General features: G+C 38.6%; 1 protein-coding gene across 3 annotated transcripts in view; it reads left to right on the top strand.

The window, feature by feature from the left end:
* The window catches only part of COPS4 (COP9 signalosome subunit 4), a 36,577-nt gene continuing 18,890 nt past the window's right edge, over window positions 1-17,687 (top strand). The window contains exons 1-6 of one of the 3 annotated variants that reach the window (XM_019932848.3): window positions 1-162; window positions 8,802-8,881; window positions 11,217-11,368; window positions 12,463-12,566; window positions 17,188-17,341; window positions 17,502-17,652. In XM_019932848.3, the coding sequence (XP_019788407.1) occupies window positions 89-162; window positions 8,802-8,881; window positions 11,217-11,368; window positions 12,463-12,566; window positions 17,188-17,341; window positions 17,502-17,652 (715 nt within the window). In that variant the 5' untranslated portion in view covers window positions 1-88. Of the gene's footprint in view, window positions 163-6,839; window positions 6,875-8,801; window positions 8,882-11,216; window positions 11,369-12,462; window positions 12,567-17,187; window positions 17,342-17,501; window positions 17,653-17,687 lie in introns of those variants that run through there. The other 2 variants (XM_019932847.3, XM_073805411.1) reach the window with 2 other exon arrangements.

Here is a 17,687-nt window from a genome sequence, read left to right on the forward strand (position 1 = left end):
GGGTTCCCTCTAGCCGCACTCTGGAGGCCTACACTCGTTTTCTTTTGGCTGTGAGAGGCCTCGCAGCCTTCGCTGAGCTGGGAGAAAGATGGCGGCAGCCGTGCGACAGGATTTGGCCCAGCTCATGAATTCGAGCGGCTCTCATAAAGATCTGGCGGGCAAGTGAGTATTTCCCAGGGGCCTGGGAGGTGGAGAGTAAAGCCAGAGACTTGTTCTCCTTGGATTGACGGCGGCTTTCGGATGTGAGGCTAGGAGCGGGCCTGATGACCAAGGGGGCGGGCCTGAGGTCGGTTGTGTAGGCAAATGTTGGGAGCAGCAGAAAACTGGAAGGGACCTTGTGTAAGGAGCCCTCAGGACCGTAGATCTGGGGTGACTGTCAACGTTTGCAGTCCCTGATGGCATCCTTTCCTGTATCTTAAGATTCTAGAAGCGCGGTTTGTGGGACGACTGCTTCCATGGCCTTCTAAGCCTTCCCTGGTGCCCCTTCCCATCGCCTGCCGGCCTCTCACACTGAATCGTGGCCTCTCTTTGCCCCTGCTCCCCCCTTTTTTCGTTTTGGTTGAAGGGAAATTTATATTCTGGGACCTTGGTGTAGAGTTTTCTGGGGAGATGGCTTCTTGAGGCTGAGAGGGCTGAGGAGGTATGGCCGCTATCATGTCGTTCAGAGCCACTTGAACCATCTTCTGTGGGTTGTGTTTTGGGTACTCTCCGCCACCAACTCTGAAGAAGGGCACGTAGGCGGCATGTCACCATAACATGGGTCGGGATGTCTAGAGTAGTGATGTTTGCAGGGATCTGGATTGTTTAGGAATTTGGTCGGAATTTATGTGGAAGGCTTAGGTGCACTCCAACTTAAAATTTGTGATATGTGCCTGCCCTGCAAGCGGTGTTAGTTACAGAAAGATGTCAGTTTTCTCTTTGTAGATTTCACAGCACTGTTTTTTGTTTTTTTTTTGTAATGAACATGCATTCTATTTAAAGTGTGCTTGTCAAGTTGATCCAATTTACATCCCGACGGCTGAGATCACTTTGATCCATTCAATAGGATACGACTGCTCTAACCTGGCCGCTGAAACCTTGACTTTGTTTTATGTTTTTGTCTGGTGGTAAATGTAATCTGCTTTATCAGTGGGAAATTTAGCTGTGTATCTTGGGCTTAACTACTTTGTGGGGCAATTTCCCTCTCAGGAAAATGGGATGATCATATATATCCTGTCTGAGGACAAAATGAGTATGTGTGTGTATATGCACTTATATCACACTTACATCACTTAGAACAGTACCTGACACTTAGAAACAGCCATAGGATTGTCGTTGTTACTATTATTATTAAGCAGTTAGTAAATACGTATGGACGTAATAATCCCTGGGTTGGAAATAAGTTGAATATGTCTTGTAGCTCAATCCGTTTTGCATGTAATTTTAATAGATTTGGATGAAAGTAAAACTAGCTTATATTTTTTTTTCCATGCCTGCTCTCCTTTTTGTTTTGGTGAAAAAAATAAGTGCATTAGGGCTTCCCTGGTGGCGCAGTGGTTGAGAGTCCGCCTGCTGATGCAGGGGACACGGGTTCGTACCCCGGTCCGGGAAAATCCCACATTGCCGCGGAGCGGCTGGGCCCGTAAGCCATGGCCGCTGGGCCTGCGCGTCCGGAGCCTGTGCTCCGCAACGGGAGAGGCCACAACAGTGTACAGAAAAAAAAAAAAATGCCCGCGTACAGAAAAAAAAAAAAAAAGTTTATTAGTTATCAGAAGAGATAAAGTTTTCATGTATTTGCGGGATTCTGAAACTTAAGCTAAGCATTTACTTCCTCTGCTCTGAATTGCAGATAAACAATAGTATCCACCTTATTGGGTGCTTTAGTTATTTACTGCTCTGTAAACAAATCAGAAACTTAGTGGTGTAAAACAACTATAATTTCTCAATATGCTTTGGGTCTACTGAGCTATTTTGCTGGTCTTGTCTGGGCCCACTCATACAAGTGCAGTCAACTGGCAGCTCAGTTGGGGTTGGTGGGGCTAAAATGGACTCACATACACATCTAGCTGTTGGCTGGGTCTCTCTCCACACTGCCTCTCATTCAGTAGTTTAGCTGAGGATTCCTTACAGGGCCTTGGGAGTGTTCCAAGAGGGTGAGAGTGGAAGCTGCGAGGTCTCTTAAAGCTACCCTTGGAAGTCTCACAACATCAGTTCTCAAATACTGGTCAAAGTAAGTCACATGACCAGGCCAGATTCAAGGGGAGGGGAAATGGAGTCTACCTCTTTATGGGAAGAGTGGCCAAGTTACACTGGATCCCATTACTGTAACAATCTAGTACACAGGATTATTATGAAGATTAAATAAAATAAAATAATGTGCTTGATAACTGATAGCCAGTGCTTCCTGAGGAAAGTCTTGGCCTTGCCTGTGGGTACATATCTGGTCCTATCTGGGCAAGAACGTGTCATATTTATTTTCATAAGAAAACAGTTCTGCCAGCTACATGCTTTATGAGAGAAATACTCTTGGAACATATCAGTGGTTTTAGGCTTTATGTTAGGAGCTGAGTAACAAAGGATTCCATATTAAGAAGTAATGGAGTAAATTCCTTTTTAAAATACTGATACTGTGTGTTACCAGCAATTTGCAGAATATTTATAACAGTAGTTATTCAATAAATATTGGTTGACTCAATGAATAGCTGAAAAGGTGCAGAGCATATATTTGAAACCAGGTTTGTCTACTCTAAAAAGCTCATTTTTAACCCATCAGACTACACTGCTTTTCTTGTCAAAACTTCAATTAGAAATGCTTTCCCATAACTATGAAATAACACAACAGTCTGAAATTGATGTAAGAAATTATCACATGAGAAGCATTTTTGCAAATTATATAGACTGCTTTTGTACATATTATGCATTGTGTTCGTTATCTCATATAAAGTTTTAGAAGAAGCGAAAAGCCTTGAGAGAGGGAGCATTTGTTGTGATAACTTATCTTATTCACTTGGCTAAAACCTGTGTGATTCTTCAAAATTCAGTTCAGATGTTATTTCTTCCAAAAAACCTTCTCTGAACAACCATCAACACATGGAGGACCTGGTTAGTTGCTCTTCCCATGCCCAGTGGCATCCTATGTTTACCTCTATGATAGCACTTACTTGTTTTGTCTTTTTACTTCTTGCTTTTCCAACTAGAATGTTATCTCTTTGAGGGCAGGTTTGAGGTCATGGATTATAGGTCTTTGTTGAGTCAATCCTATATAAATATGACCTTTTTTTTTTTTTCCTTCCCAGTTCTGTGGTATGGAGGGTATTCAGAGGAAAATATCAGGCCTTTGAAATCTAAATGCTTCATTTTACAAAAAGCTGTCAATCTGGAGAAAGGAGAGAAAGGGAGACCTTTTAGCTGCCCTTGACTATTAAAAAAGCTGTTTTGCAGAAAAGAAAATAGACTTTTCTACCTCACAGAGGTAGACTTTGGATCACAGCTTTCTAGTAATACAGTGGAATAGAATTGTCAAAAAATAGAGGATACACACACACACACACACACACACACACACACACACACACACGAAACAGAGGTCAGACCTCAAAGTCCTCTTCTAACGCAGATTCTCTGGTTCTCTGTTATTCCCACACACAAGTTTCAGCGGTTCCCATCTGAAGAGTGGAGTTCCCTAAAATCTAGTGTTTACCATATGCCAAGCACAACTTTACTTACATTTTTAAATCTTAAACAGTAGGTGATAGTATTTACATTACATGTGAGAAAACAGAGGTGAAACCCTTTGCTCTGGGGTCACATAGCTAGTGACAAAGCCAGAATACAGTCTGTCTGCTTGGCTCAGAGCCCTTAACTCGAAACACCTACCTACCTTTTGGTTTTATATTACTTTCAGCAAACTGGACTGCATTTCAGACAAATTTTTTTTTGCCTAGAATTTCTGTCTTCTCCTACTCTTTCCCATTTAACACTAACTAAGTCCAAATATTTAGACTGCTTAAAGATCAACCTCATTGGTGGATGAACGTGGAGTCTGTCATACAGAATGAAGCAAGTCAGAAAGAGAAAAACAAATACCATACGCTAATGCATATATATGGAATCTTAAAAAAAAAAATGGTTCTCATGAACCTAGTGGCAGGACAGAAATAAAGACACAGGCATAGAGAAGGAGTTGAGGACAGGGGGAGGGGGAAGGGTAAGCTGGGATGAAGTGAGAGAGTAACATTGACATATATACTCTACCAAATGTAAAATAGATAGCTAGTGGGAAGCAGCTGCATAGCACAGGGAGATCAGCTCGGTGCTTTGTGACCACCTAGAGGGGTGGGATAGGGAGTGTGGAAGTGAGATGTAAGAGGGAGGGATATGGGGATATATGTATGCGTATAGCTGATTCACTTTGTTATACAGCAGAAACTAACACAACATTGTAAAGCAATTATACTCCAATAAAGATGTTAAAAAAAAAGTTCAACCTCATTAGGAAATTATTTCTGTCTTCTAAAAAATTATATTAGCACTTAGCTGTAAGATTTTGTCTTTAATATTCTGCAACTTCATTATGATGTGTCTGTGGATTTGATTTTACTTATGTCAATTAGCTTCTGCTGTGAAATAAACCACCCCAGAACTTCACGGCTTAAAACAACAATCATTTATTTAGCTCATAGTTCTGTTGTTTTGTACTTTGGGCTGGGCCCAGCTGGTTGATTCTTCCCTATTCCACGTGGTCTTGGTTCCACAGGGGCTCCAGGTGCACCTGGAGTCAGCTACATGTAGGCAGTCAGGTCAGGTAGGCAGCTCTGCTTCTCTGTTGGCTGTGGCGGTGGCAGGTGACTGGGCTACATATCTCATCATCCAGTAGGTCGGCCTGGACCCATTTATGTGGCAAAGCCGCGTTCCAGCAGATAAAGACAAATTCTCTTAAAGTCCAGGCTTGGAACGGGCACTTTACTTCTATTTCTGTTGCCTTCTATTGGTCAAAACAAGCCCAGATGAAAGGGTAGGGAGATAAACTCTACCTCTTGATGTGAAGAGTTACGAAGTCACATTGCAAAGGGGCATAGATACAGAGAGTAAAAGAAATGTGGGCAATTTTTGTGAGTGCTTTACCGCAGGGGTCCCCAGCTCCCCGGGCGTTGGACCGCTAATGGTCCGAGGCCTGTTAGGAACCGGACCGCAGAAGAGAGCAGGAGGTGAGCTACGGGCGAAGCTTCATCTGCCGCCCCCCATCGCGCCCTGTTGCTCGCGTTACCGCCTAAACCACCGCCACGCCCCAGCATACCCCTTCCATGGAAAAATTGTCTTCCACGAAACCCATCCCTGGTGCCAAAAAGGTTGGGGACCACTGCTCTACCGCATTATCCTGGTTAAGCTTCATTTTGTTTCTTGAATCAATGGATTGGATCATTCATTGTTCTGAGAGGTTTTTCAGCTCTCTGTCTCTTTATTTTATTTTATTATTATCATTATTTTTTGCGGTACGCGGGCCTCTCACTGTTGTGGCCTCTCCCGTTGCGGAGCACAGGCTCCAGACGCGCAGGCTCAGCGGCCATGGCTCACGGGCCCAGCCGCCCCGCGGCATGTGGGATCTTCCCGGACCGGGGCACGAACCCGTGTCCCCTGCATTGGCAGGCGGACTCTCAACCACTGTGCCACCAGGGAAGCCCTCTCTCTCTTTAAATGTTGCCTCTGTCCCGTTCTATTTTCTCCTCTAGGCCCCGGGTAAAACCCTTGTTAGGCCTTGTTACTGTGACCTCTGTGCCCCTTACTCTGTCTTCTGTACTTTCCATTTCAAGGCTTTATTCTGGATAAGTTCTCCTACTTTCTAGTTTGTCAGTTCGTCAAATGTGTCTAGTCTGCTGTTAAGAACTACACCGAATTTCAAGTTTTGGTAATATTATTTTTTAGTTCTATAGCTTTTGGTGATTCTTTTTTCAAATGACACTATTTATGGTTCCTAGTTTCTTGTGAAACTTTTTAAAAGCCTGTCTTTGTCTCTATAAACTTGATAAACATAAGTGTATTTCAGTCTTTCTGGTAACTCCAGTATCTGGAGTCCCTGTTTGTTGCTATTGACTGTTGTTTTTGTTGATTCCAGCTAATATTGTCATATGCATTGTAATGTTTGTTGTTGGCAAATTATTTTTAAATGTATTTTTAGAAACAACTGGAGGTCTATGATGTTACCTTTCAGGGAGGATTTTCATTTCCTTCTGCTGGACACCTGACAGGGTTAGGAGTCTAGGACCAAGGCTTCCAAATTTATTGGTCTTCTTACTAGATGATCCTTGGAATAGAATTTGTAACCATACTTCCAAAGTGCTAGTGTTTCCTCCTTTGGCAGGTAAAACACCTTAGATTCCTGTTCTAGTTTTATCAGTCAGCCGGAAATTGCAACTTGCCTTTCAGCGTTTCCAGCAGATGGCAGAACACCCCAGAGCCGAGCCCACTTTTCCCCAGCAGAAGTGCCTCTTTGCCTCTCAGCTCTCTTTCCACAGTCAGCAAATGCTTTCAAACAGAAGCTATGGTTCACGTCTTTGCGCTTAGTCTCTTCTCTTTACTCTTTCTTGTTAGGATTTTATGCTATTAAATTTTTTTTTCATTTCTTTCAACTTTTTATGTTGTTTTGGAGGCAGGATTGGTCCAATATCTATTTCACCATTACTGTAAATGAAAGATCTGTGAATACATACCTGTTACACTAATTTTGAGCATAGATAGTGACTGTGGTACAGTTTCATGTGTGTATGTTTTATTTACCTCCAGATTCCTTTCAAGTGCCAAGAAATCAGAAATTGACATACTGAACTTTAGTTCACATACATAATAGATGCTCGATAAACATTTGTTGATGATGATGAATGGATAGGACAGATGCAAGGTGCCTTAATTAATTTTCTTTTCCTCCATAATATTTTTTAATGAAAAAATATTTGGTACTTGTCATGTTCTCCACATCAGTCACTTTTCCATCTTTTCCATTGATTTCGATTGGGTTTTTTTTGGTGTTCTCAATACAGATTAGTTGATTGATAAGTTATGAAACTATATATTAAAACTTAAATTATTAGCAAATTTTTATAAGTGAGACATTGTCATCTTTGAATACAATATTGTTAGTATAAAATAACTGGGATTTAAGAGTAAGAGGGTTTAGCCATAGTCTTCATTTAATTGATTATGAAAAACAAGCCAATCTAAAAAAGAAATAATAAACCATTGAATGCATTAACTAGAACCATGCCCAGGGCAATAAAGTAAATGTATAAATATAGATATGGAAAATATATGTGTATATGTGTGTGTATATATGTATATATGTAGAGAGAGAGAATGAGTTTTGTTTGTTTGTTTGTTTGTTTTTTGGCTGTGCTGCACAGTTTGTGGGATCTCAGTTCCCCAACCAGGGATTGAACCCAGGCCACGGCAGTGAAAGTGCCGAATCCTAACCACTAGGCCACTGGTAAACTCCCGAGAATGAGATATTTAATGTAAATAAATTTTTAGATAACTGTATTTCATCCCTCAAATGTAGCAATTTTTAAAATGACAATTTTTTATTTTAAAGCTTGATAATATTTCCTTGCTTTCTTGGAATTGTTTGTCTCTTCTTTTGGAGTTAGCTATCTTTTCTGTCAGTATACCTGCTTTCTTACAAAGCCAGTTTGATTCACTGCTGTTTTGAGAAATCGTATCACCAAGGCTGTGAGAATATTGTATGAGCTGATAATCAGTAAGTGCTGAATTGTAGCTTGAGGGTGTGCCCTACAAATACAAGTCATAAATTTGAATGAGTTTGGGCCCTATTTGTATATTTTTATTTCTTGACTATATTCTGGATAATGCTCTGAATAATTGCAGTTAGGTTTGTAAAATGCATTAACTAATGCTTTTAATAAATATGATTGAGACAAACAAAAGGGATAAAGAATAGTATAATACCAATGTACCAACCACTCAATTTAAGAAATAAAATGTTACTAATACTGCTGTATCTTTGAGTCCTTATGATGTGCCAAGTACTCTTCTAGGCATTGTATATATAGCAGTAAACAAAACAAAAATCCCTGTCCTCATGGAGTTTACAGTTTAGGAAGGAACTTACCATTGCCTAATAATTGTTAGTGTTCTTGTTTTCAACATTTCCCCATCATTTGTAGAATGCTGATTTGAATTTTGTGTGATCATGAATATTAGGCAGAATGATTATTGGAACTGAATGCAAATAAAGAACTAATAGGCACTGAAGGATGTTCTGTCAGGACATTTGGCTTGGTGGAATGTATTTTGTACACACTAAGACATTTAATCTCTAATATTTGGCTTCATTGCATAGTCAACATTATCCTATTGTTGGTAAACCTAGATTCATTAGGTCCATAAGGAAAAGGTTCTGGGCCACCTCAAGTAATGTTCTTGTGTGTACTTTAGTGAAGGAAATATAGCTTATCTTTTGAGGCACTTGAAAGAAAATTGACGTTTCAAATTCAAAACTAAAACTTGAAAGAAAAAGTGGCACCTTAGATCCATTAACTTAGATTTACTCTTTTTGTGATAGACATGAAAACTTAAAAAATGGTGATATACTGTAAAGAAAACTAGAAGAAGTAGCACTTTGAATTACAGATTTAGTGTTTCTTGTGATGAACTAGAAACTTAAAAAAAAAAATCTGTAGTGTACTATGAAGAAAACCACAAACTAGAGCACTATGAAAGAAACCAGGGTAAATAGAAATGAACAAACATCAAAGTTAGCATTAGACTATATAATGCCTTCTAAACACTTTTTCTTTTTGGTATTGTTTTAGGTATCGTCAGATACTGGAAAAAGCCATTCAGTTATCTGGGGCAGAACAGCTAGAAGCTTTGAAAGCTTTTGTGGAAGCAAGTAAGTGGAATGAAAATTCTGTGTTTGCCTTGTATTACTGAGTTAGGACTTAAAAGCTTGCTCAAGCCTTGTTTTATATCAGATTGTCAGTATAATTTACATTGAGATTAAATTAAATATGCATTGAGCTTGATTGATTTTAGAATTTAAACTACTTACAACTTGATATTTGATTGTTTTTCAATTGTTTTTCAATGTGAAGCCATTGTTACATTTACAATTAAGGTTTTGTATAGTTATTGATAAAGCAACTGATGGAGAGACAATATAGCAAATGATAAAAAAGAATAGTCTGGATTCAAATCCTGGTCTGCTATTTTATTAGCTATGTGATCTTGGGTAGGTTATATAACCTCTTTGTGCCTCCTTTTCCTTGTCTATAAAATGGGGATATGATACCTACCCTGTAGAATTGTTGGGAGATTAAATGAGTTAATATCCATAATGGAGTGCTTAGAATAGTACCTGGCACATGATAAGTACTAGATAAGTGTTAGCTGTTGTTAATGTTAAGAACATTTCTTTTGAATGGGAACTAGAAATTTCCATTCTTTAAGACACTCTTCCCCATTCCCTGACTTCTAACATATCCAGTTATCTGGAAAATTACTCAACATTCAGGCTGGAATTTATCCTGAGTTCACAATATTAATGATACTTGATAGTGCTTTACAGTTTACAGTGTGCTTTCATACACATTATCCATCACACAGGCTCCTTTTCATAACCTTGTGACTAACAATGCAGGTATAGATAGCCCTATATAATATATTATAAAATGAGTCTCAGGATTAAGTGACTTTTTCCCCCAAGGACATTCAGTTAGTCAGTGACAGAGCCCAGACTAGAAACTAAGTTTTCTTACTTATAGTTCTTATTTAATTATATTTCCCTGAGAAGTCCTAGTTTGTATAGTAATTTCTAACAGTTATAGGTACCTAATGGCATTTGTAATGAAACTGTTCTCAGTCACATCCAGTATCATCCAATTCCAATTAATATACTATAAACTGATTAGTTACAAGGCCTGTCAGTTACTGCCTCAAAAAATTGGGGCCTGCAATGTGAGACAAACTGGCAATGGTTTCAGAAAAACTCTTTTAGTGGCTTTTTTTTTTTAAGACCGTTGCACTTAGTAGCAAAAGAGTAGTGCTTTTTATAAACTTTGATCTTTATATAAACTTTGAATCCAATGAACCACCAAAAAAAAAAAGCAGTCGGGCTTCCCTGGTGGCGCAGTGGTTGAGAGTCCGCCTGCCGATGCAGGGGACACAGGTTCGTGCCCCGGTCTGGGAAGATCCCACATGCCACAGAGCAGCTGGGCCCGTGAGCCATGGCCGCTGAGCCTGTGCATCCGGAGCCTGTGCTCTGCAACGGAAGAGGCCACAACAGTGAGAGGCCCGCGTACCGCATAAAAAAAAAAAAAAAAAAAAAAGCAGTCTACTGTTAAAATCATTTGCATCAACTGAATAGTTTTGAACTGTCATTTATTTCCCCAGTAACTACTGATTTAAACTTATCTAAGGAGTGGTTCACAAGCATGATGCATCTTTTTAAAATGTAATAATAGTGATAATAATAACTAACATTTGCTGAGTGCTATGTGCCAGGTATTGTTTAAAGCACTTTATGTATATTGCATTTAAGCTTCACAGCAACCTTATCCACATGTTACAGAAGAGGAAAGAGAAGCACAGAGAAGTTAAGTCTCTTGCCTGAGGGCATGTAATCAGGAGGATTTGGAAGCAGTGTGGCTCCAGAGTTTTCATCCTTAATCATATATAATAATACCTCATAAATGTTTATAAACAGTATCATAAAATATGTCTATGCATCTAGTGCTGACCTAAGTTCTTATTTGTTGTTTTTATCAGGAAAGTACAAGTGGCAGTGACTGTCACTACTCGCTTTATTTAAACTTCGTGAAAATTATTTCACTGTTTCTTCTTTAACTCTTTTTTTGTAGCTAGGTAGAATGTAAGAACATAAGTAAAAATATTAAGTGTTTCTGTGCCTTCACTTTGTAGAAAAATAAAGAAGAGAAAAGAATGACTTAAAATTCTCAACTGTTAAAACTTTTTCCCAGCCATTTCTGTTTCTTAGAAAAGTTGTGGTATTTTTACTGTTTTGTTGTAGTTGTTATGTGATCAGATAATTCAGCATAAGGAAAACTGGTTCTATAATATAAGGTCACAGGGGTGTGGAGATCCCTAAATAATGCTTTGAAGAGTACACTGGTATATATTATTTTTAGTATTAATTTTAGGTGAAAATTGATTGCTTAATGAAAACATAAATTACTCATGTTTTCTTATCCCTTACTTTTTTTAACAAGTGGTAAATGAGAATGTCAGCCTCGTGATCTCTCGCCAGTTGCTGACTGATTTCTGCACACATCTCCCTAACCTACCTGATAGCACAGCCAAAGAAATCTATCATTTCACCTTGGAAAAGATCCAGCCTAGAGTCATTTCATTTGAGGAGCAGGTAAAAACCTAGAGCAGTGGTTTTTGTTTTGTTTTTAGGACTCTGTTTATTATGTGTTTCTTTTTTTTAAAAATTGAGATATAATTGATGTACAATATTATTATAAGTTGCAGGTGTACAACATAGTGATTCACGATTTTTAAAGGTTATATTCCATTTATAGTTATTATAAAATATTGGCTATTAGAGTGGCAATTTTTAAACTTGAGATAGCAGCAGTTATTTTGAGAGATACTATTAAATTTTTAAAGTAGGTAATCATTCAACTTCATTTTTACAAAACAGTGTGCCAAACAGCGTGCCAAACAGCATTTTACAATGTAAGATCAAATAAATATCATGATGTTTTAAGTCCAGCTGACATTTGCTCATATACTATAATTTGGTTTTATGAACCAAATATTACTCTTTAGATAATTTTTTTTAAAATTTTATGTATTTATTTATTTATTTTATTTTTGGCTGCGTTGGGTCTTCGTTGCTGCGCACGGGCTTTCTCTAGTTGCGGCAAGCAGGACCTACTCTTCACTGCGATGCGCGGGCTTCTCATTGCGGTGGCTTCTTTTGTTGCGGAGCACGGGCTCTAGGCGCACGGGCTTCAGTAGTTGTGGCGTGCGGGCTCTAGAGTGCAGGCTTCGGTAGTTGTGGCGCACAGGCTTAGTTGCTCTGCAGCATGTGGGATCTTCCTGGACCAGGGCTCAAACCCATGTCCTCTGCATTGGCAGGCGGATTCTTAACCACTGTGCCACCAGGGAAGTCCCTAGATAATTTTTAAAAATCAGTAAAATTGTTGATTAGGCTAAGAACATAGGAGAACTCCAGCATTATATATGCAGTGACACAAAAGCAAAACTTAATATTTCAACTAAATTATTGCCATAATCCACATTGCAGAATGTGTTAGTTCACTCTTTTGATATTCTGTAAATGCAAAAGTCATTAAAAATTTGGGTAGTCTAGGTAAACTTTTACTATTTACTTGCCTGCATAATATGTTGAATGAGAGCATTGTCACAATAGATTATCATCTATTTATTTTAGCTAGTTTACTAATATCAGCGGAAGTAATTTAACATGTATACCTCCTATTCCAGGTTGCTTCCATAAGACAGCATCTTGCATCCATATATGAAAAAGAAGAAGATTGGAGAAATGCAGCCCAAGTGTTGGTGGGAATTCCTTTGGAAACAGGACAAAAGTATAGTAAATAGTGGATATAAAACACGTATAATTGTTCACTTACTTTTTTTTTTTACATTCTGTTACAGGAAACAGATAATGAACAATTTAATAAATAAATAAGTAAAATTTGTACTATTTTAGAAGGTGATAAGTGCTATGGGGAAAAGGGGCAAAGTGGGGACAGGATGTATTATTAAATAGGGTGATTAGAGTGGTAGGGTAGTCCTGATATCACCTTTTCAAACACTTGAAGGAGGTAACAGAGTAGCTATGAGCTGCCTGAGGGAAGAGTTATCAGTAGATCCTCTTAGAGAGGATGGCTAGTGCAAAGCCCCTAAGACTGGAACATGCTTGGAGTGTTTTAAGAAGAGCAGGGAGACCACTGTGGGTGGAGTGAGCAAAGGGGAGTGTGATAGAGGGTGAGATCAGAGAGTATTGGGTACCAGATTACATGGGGTCTTGTAAGCCATTGTAAGGCCTTTGGCTTTTTTTCTAAGTAAAACAGTGGGGAGCCATTGGAGGATTTTGTACAGAGGACTGGCATGATCTGATCATGTTAGATCATTCTAACTACCGAGTTGAGAGTAAACTGTAGACATGCGATGATAGAACTAGGGACATTAGTTAAGAGGCTTATGAGCTACTGCAGGTGAGATGGAGATTGTGAGAAATGTTGGACCCTTGATGTGTTTTTAAGGTAAAGCTAAGGGTTTCTCGACAACTTGGACATGGAGTACAAGAAAAAGAGCCAAGATAAGTCCTGAGTTTCGGTCTGAATAACTGGAAAAATAAAGTTGCCATCTACTGAGTGGTAAAGAATAGATTTTGAGGGAAGATCAAGAGTTCTGTTTTGGACATGTGATAACCAAGTGGAAATATCTAGTAGGGAGTTGAATATATTAGTCTGGAGTTTAGGAGAGAGGTCTGGACTAGAGATGTACATTTGGGAGTCATTGATATATAAATGGAACTTAAAGCCTTTAGATTGGACGAGATCTCCAAGGGAGGGCATATAGGTAGAGAAGAGCACTGAGTACTGAGCACTCTGACATTAAGAGGTCAGGGGCAGGAGGAAGATACAGCAAGTGAGGATTGTCCATTGAGGTAAGAGGAAAACCAGAAGAATGTGGAGTGTGATATCTCAGAAGCCAAATGAGGAAAATGTATCAAGAAGGAGCAAGGGATCAACATGGTGTTGATGGTCAAGTAAGATGAGGAGTTGAAGGTGAACCGTAAAAGGTAGTAACGTGGAGGTCATTGGTGACCTTGGCAAAAGCTGTTTTGCTGAAATGGTGAGAGTGAAAGCCTGATTGGAGCTGTTTAAAAAAGAATGGGAAGAGAAGAATTGGAGATGGTGGGCATGGGCAGCTCTTTGGGGAAGTTTTCATAAAATGGAGCAGAGAAGTAGGGTAGAAGATGACAGCGGAGGTTAGGCTGAGATTATTTTTTCTTTTATGATTCAGTGGAAAGCAAAAATTTGACATAGGGGAGTAGTGGAGAGGATTCTTGCAGGAGTAGACTAGAGGGGAAGGAATCCAGTGGAGGGATAGGCTTCAGATAGGAGCATGGACAGTTCATTTGTGGCAGAGTTTCTCAGCCTGGGCACTCTTGGCATTTTAGATCGGATAATTCTTTGTCCTGGAGGCTGTCCTGTGTATTGCAGATGTTTAGCAGCATCAGTGGCCTCTACTCACTAGATGCCAGTGACACCACTATGCCTAGTTGTGACAATCAAAAATGTCTGTAGGGCTTCCCTGGTGGCGCAGTGATTGAGAGTCCACCTGCCGATGCAGGGGACATGGGTTCGTGCCCCGGTCCGGGAAGATCCCACATGCTGTGGAGCGGCTGGGCCCGTGAGCCATGGCCGCTGAACCTGTGTATCCGGAGCCTGTGCTCCGCAATGGGAGAGGCCACAACAGTGAGAGGCCCGCATACCGAAAAAAGAAAAAAATGTCTGTAAACATTGCAGATTGTTCCCTGGTGGGCAGAATAGTCCCAGTGATCTATGGTAACAGCCAGGAACACAGAGTATATGGGTGCAGATATTAGTAATGTGGTGATGGAGTTTGTGCAAGTACTGTTTTCTTTGATTGTTTCAATACTCTTAGTGAAGTTGGAATCAGAGTCATCAGCTGAAGTGTGGATGGGGGTGAGAGTTGTGAGGTTGAGGAGATATAAGAATATCAAAAAAAATTCTCTGGGAGAGTGAGACGGTGTACAGCATTAAGGCTCATTTAAAGGTCATAGTCACTAAAATGGGATCAGTCAGATTGGTTGGGTGTTTTTCTTCATCAGAGTTCGGCTACATGGTTGCAGGAAAGGAGTAGATGAACTATTAGGTTTAACCAGCATTATGATTTCGCCCAACCAGTATGACAGCATGAGAGGGGCAAGGGAGACGAGCGCACGTGCAGTTCAGTGATGGAAATGATTGACCATAGGAATTAAGCCAGGTAAGGAGGAAGTGAGGCCTTTAAGGGGAAAAATACAATAACTGTAGTAGGATCAGTGGTTTGGAGTCACAATGGGTTCAATGGATTGTTAGGTTTGAGATACTAGAGAAAATGAGATGGAAAAACAATTAGAAAAAATTAAGATGACTGTTATCCAGCCAGTCTTACCTTTGATATGTATTTTAAAAAATATTTATAGTTCTTTAGGAAACATTCCTCCAAAGTATATTGTATAGAAGGATGAAAGGTGTGAAACTCTTGGTTGTATTATTAAACACACTTCCTCTTTCAGTTGGCAAGTATAAAAATACCAACTGAATGACAAAAAATATTTTCAGTTACTTCTCTTTTACCAGGTGAATAAGGGATTCTTTTTTTGTCTTCATTAATATTTGTGATCATAAGTCAAACACTACTTCAGGCATCTTGCCTTTTGTGCATTTATGAAATTGTTAGACAGTGATGCCCGTTGAAAAAGCAATCAGTATATTAAAAAGCCTTCATTCATACGCAGATGTTGAATTTTGTTTTCTAAGGCCTCTTGTTAATTAGGGTTTTTTCTTGGATAGTTTGAAAAGGCTGGAGGCTTTCTTAATTGCTTTGGTCTTATTCTGTCTGGAACAGTTTCTCCCTAGCACAGAGCAAATGATTTATTTTCATTGGTAGTTGATGTAAATATAAAATAGATATTGTTCTTTGCAGTGGTGGTAATTATCATTTTGAGAGTACTATAACATTATCTGTGAGGATACCAAGAACTGAAAATTCAGTGGTTTTTCTAAACAAGTTAAAGTGATTTGGGTAAATTATTGAGAGCCTGTTTCTTTAAAAAATGATTCACTCTGATTCTGAAAATAATGGACATAATAGATATCTTGGCATAAAATATGGAAATGCAAAAAATATGGTGCTATTTGTAGCAGTTTATGTAAATATGAGTTGTGAATGGAAATAATATAATAAAAAATAATAATATATGACTTATGGAAAATTTTGAATTGATATAAATTTTTTTTTTTTTTTTTTTTTTTTTTTTTTCCCTGTACGTGGGCCTCTCACTGCCGTGGCCTCTCCTGCTGTGGAGCACAAGCTCCGGACGTGCAGGCCCAGCAGCCATGGCCCACGAGCCCAGCCGCTCCGCGGCATGCGGGATCCTCCCGGACCGGGGCATGAACCCGTGTCCCCTTTATCGGCAGGTGGACTCTCAACCACTGTGCCACCAGGGAAGCTCGATATAAAAATTTTTGCAGAATTAATTTCAAAGCTGGGCCAAGTCAGTTGTAAACTCTGTTCTTGCCAAATGGTGGCTCCACTTTTACTGGTAAATAGAATTAATTTTTCTGTGAGGATTAATCTTGAATTATGTGAGTTTTGAATTATGTTAGGTCTTCAGTTATACATTTTTTGCATAAAATGTGACTATTGGGATAAAGAAGAAAAATGAAAACCACCTGTATTCTCAGAGATAATTGCTATTACTATCTTGATATGCATGTATAGAAATACATTTGGATGGTGTTTTATGTACTGTTTTATCCAATTTTTTCACTTAGCAAAAACTTATGACTATTATCAGAAGTAATTATTATAATAACTGTATAGCATCTACCATCTTTATGTACCACAACTTAATTGATTACCACAAATATGATTATGGGCGATTTCCATTTTTTTTATTACGGATATTTATGAATAACTTTACAAATGAATATTCTGTACATATATATGTATGTACAACCATGATTTTTTTTTAAGGATTTATTTTTTAGAGGTAAAATACAGTAGGTAAAGAGGATATGCATTTTTAAAGCATTCAAAGGATGTTTGGAGAGCATACTGCCAAATTGTTTTCCAGGATGGTTGTACATGTTCATAGTTTCCCTGGTAGTATATGATATGTCCCTGAACTGAGCTTTTTTTTTTTTTTTAAGATCTTTGATTTGTGAGATTATCTGAGGATTAGAAGAAGCTAAAATAAAATGAACAAAGATAAAAATAATAAAAATTCAATAAATCTTATTCTGGAAATATGTTTTAGCTTGTCTACGTAATATACTGCAATAAAAGTATGATTCCCTTATATTAACAGAATATATATAAGGAAAAAATAATGTATTTCCTACCACTCCCAAAATTTTCTTGATGAAATATTTAGTTATTCTGTGTCTTTCTGTTATACCCTAGACAGTACAATGTAGATTATAAACTGGAGACATACCTGAAGATTGCTAGGCTATATCTGGAGGATGATGATCCAGTCCAGGCAGAGGCTTACATAAATCGGGCATCATTGCTTCAGAATGAATCAACCAATGAACAGTTACAGATACATTATAAGGTAACAGATGAGCTAATTTGGAAAATTAATTTTGTATTGGAGAATCCTTCAGTAATAAGGTGCTCCAGAATATCTGATAAATACTGTTATATAATAGAAATTTTCTTTTGCTTTTTATTTTTAATTTTTCTCCCTAATTGAAACATTTTCCCTCGTATAGGTCTGCTATGCACGTGTTCTTGATTATAGAAGAAAATTCATTGAAGCTGCACAAAGGTACAACGAGCTCTCTTACAAGACAATAGTGCACGAAAGTGAAAGACTAGAGGCCTTAAAACATGCTCTGCACTGTACCATCTTAGCATCAGCAGGTAAATATGTCATTTACACTTTAATGAACAGTAAG

The sequence above is a fragment of the Tursiops truncatus genome, chromosome 5 (assembly GCF_011762595.2).
Source record: "Tursiops truncatus isolate mTurTru1 chromosome 5, mTurTru1.mat.Y, whole genome shotgun sequence".
Taxonomy (NCBI): Eukaryota; Metazoa; Chordata; class Mammalia; order Artiodactyla; family Delphinidae; genus Tursiops; species Tursiops truncatus.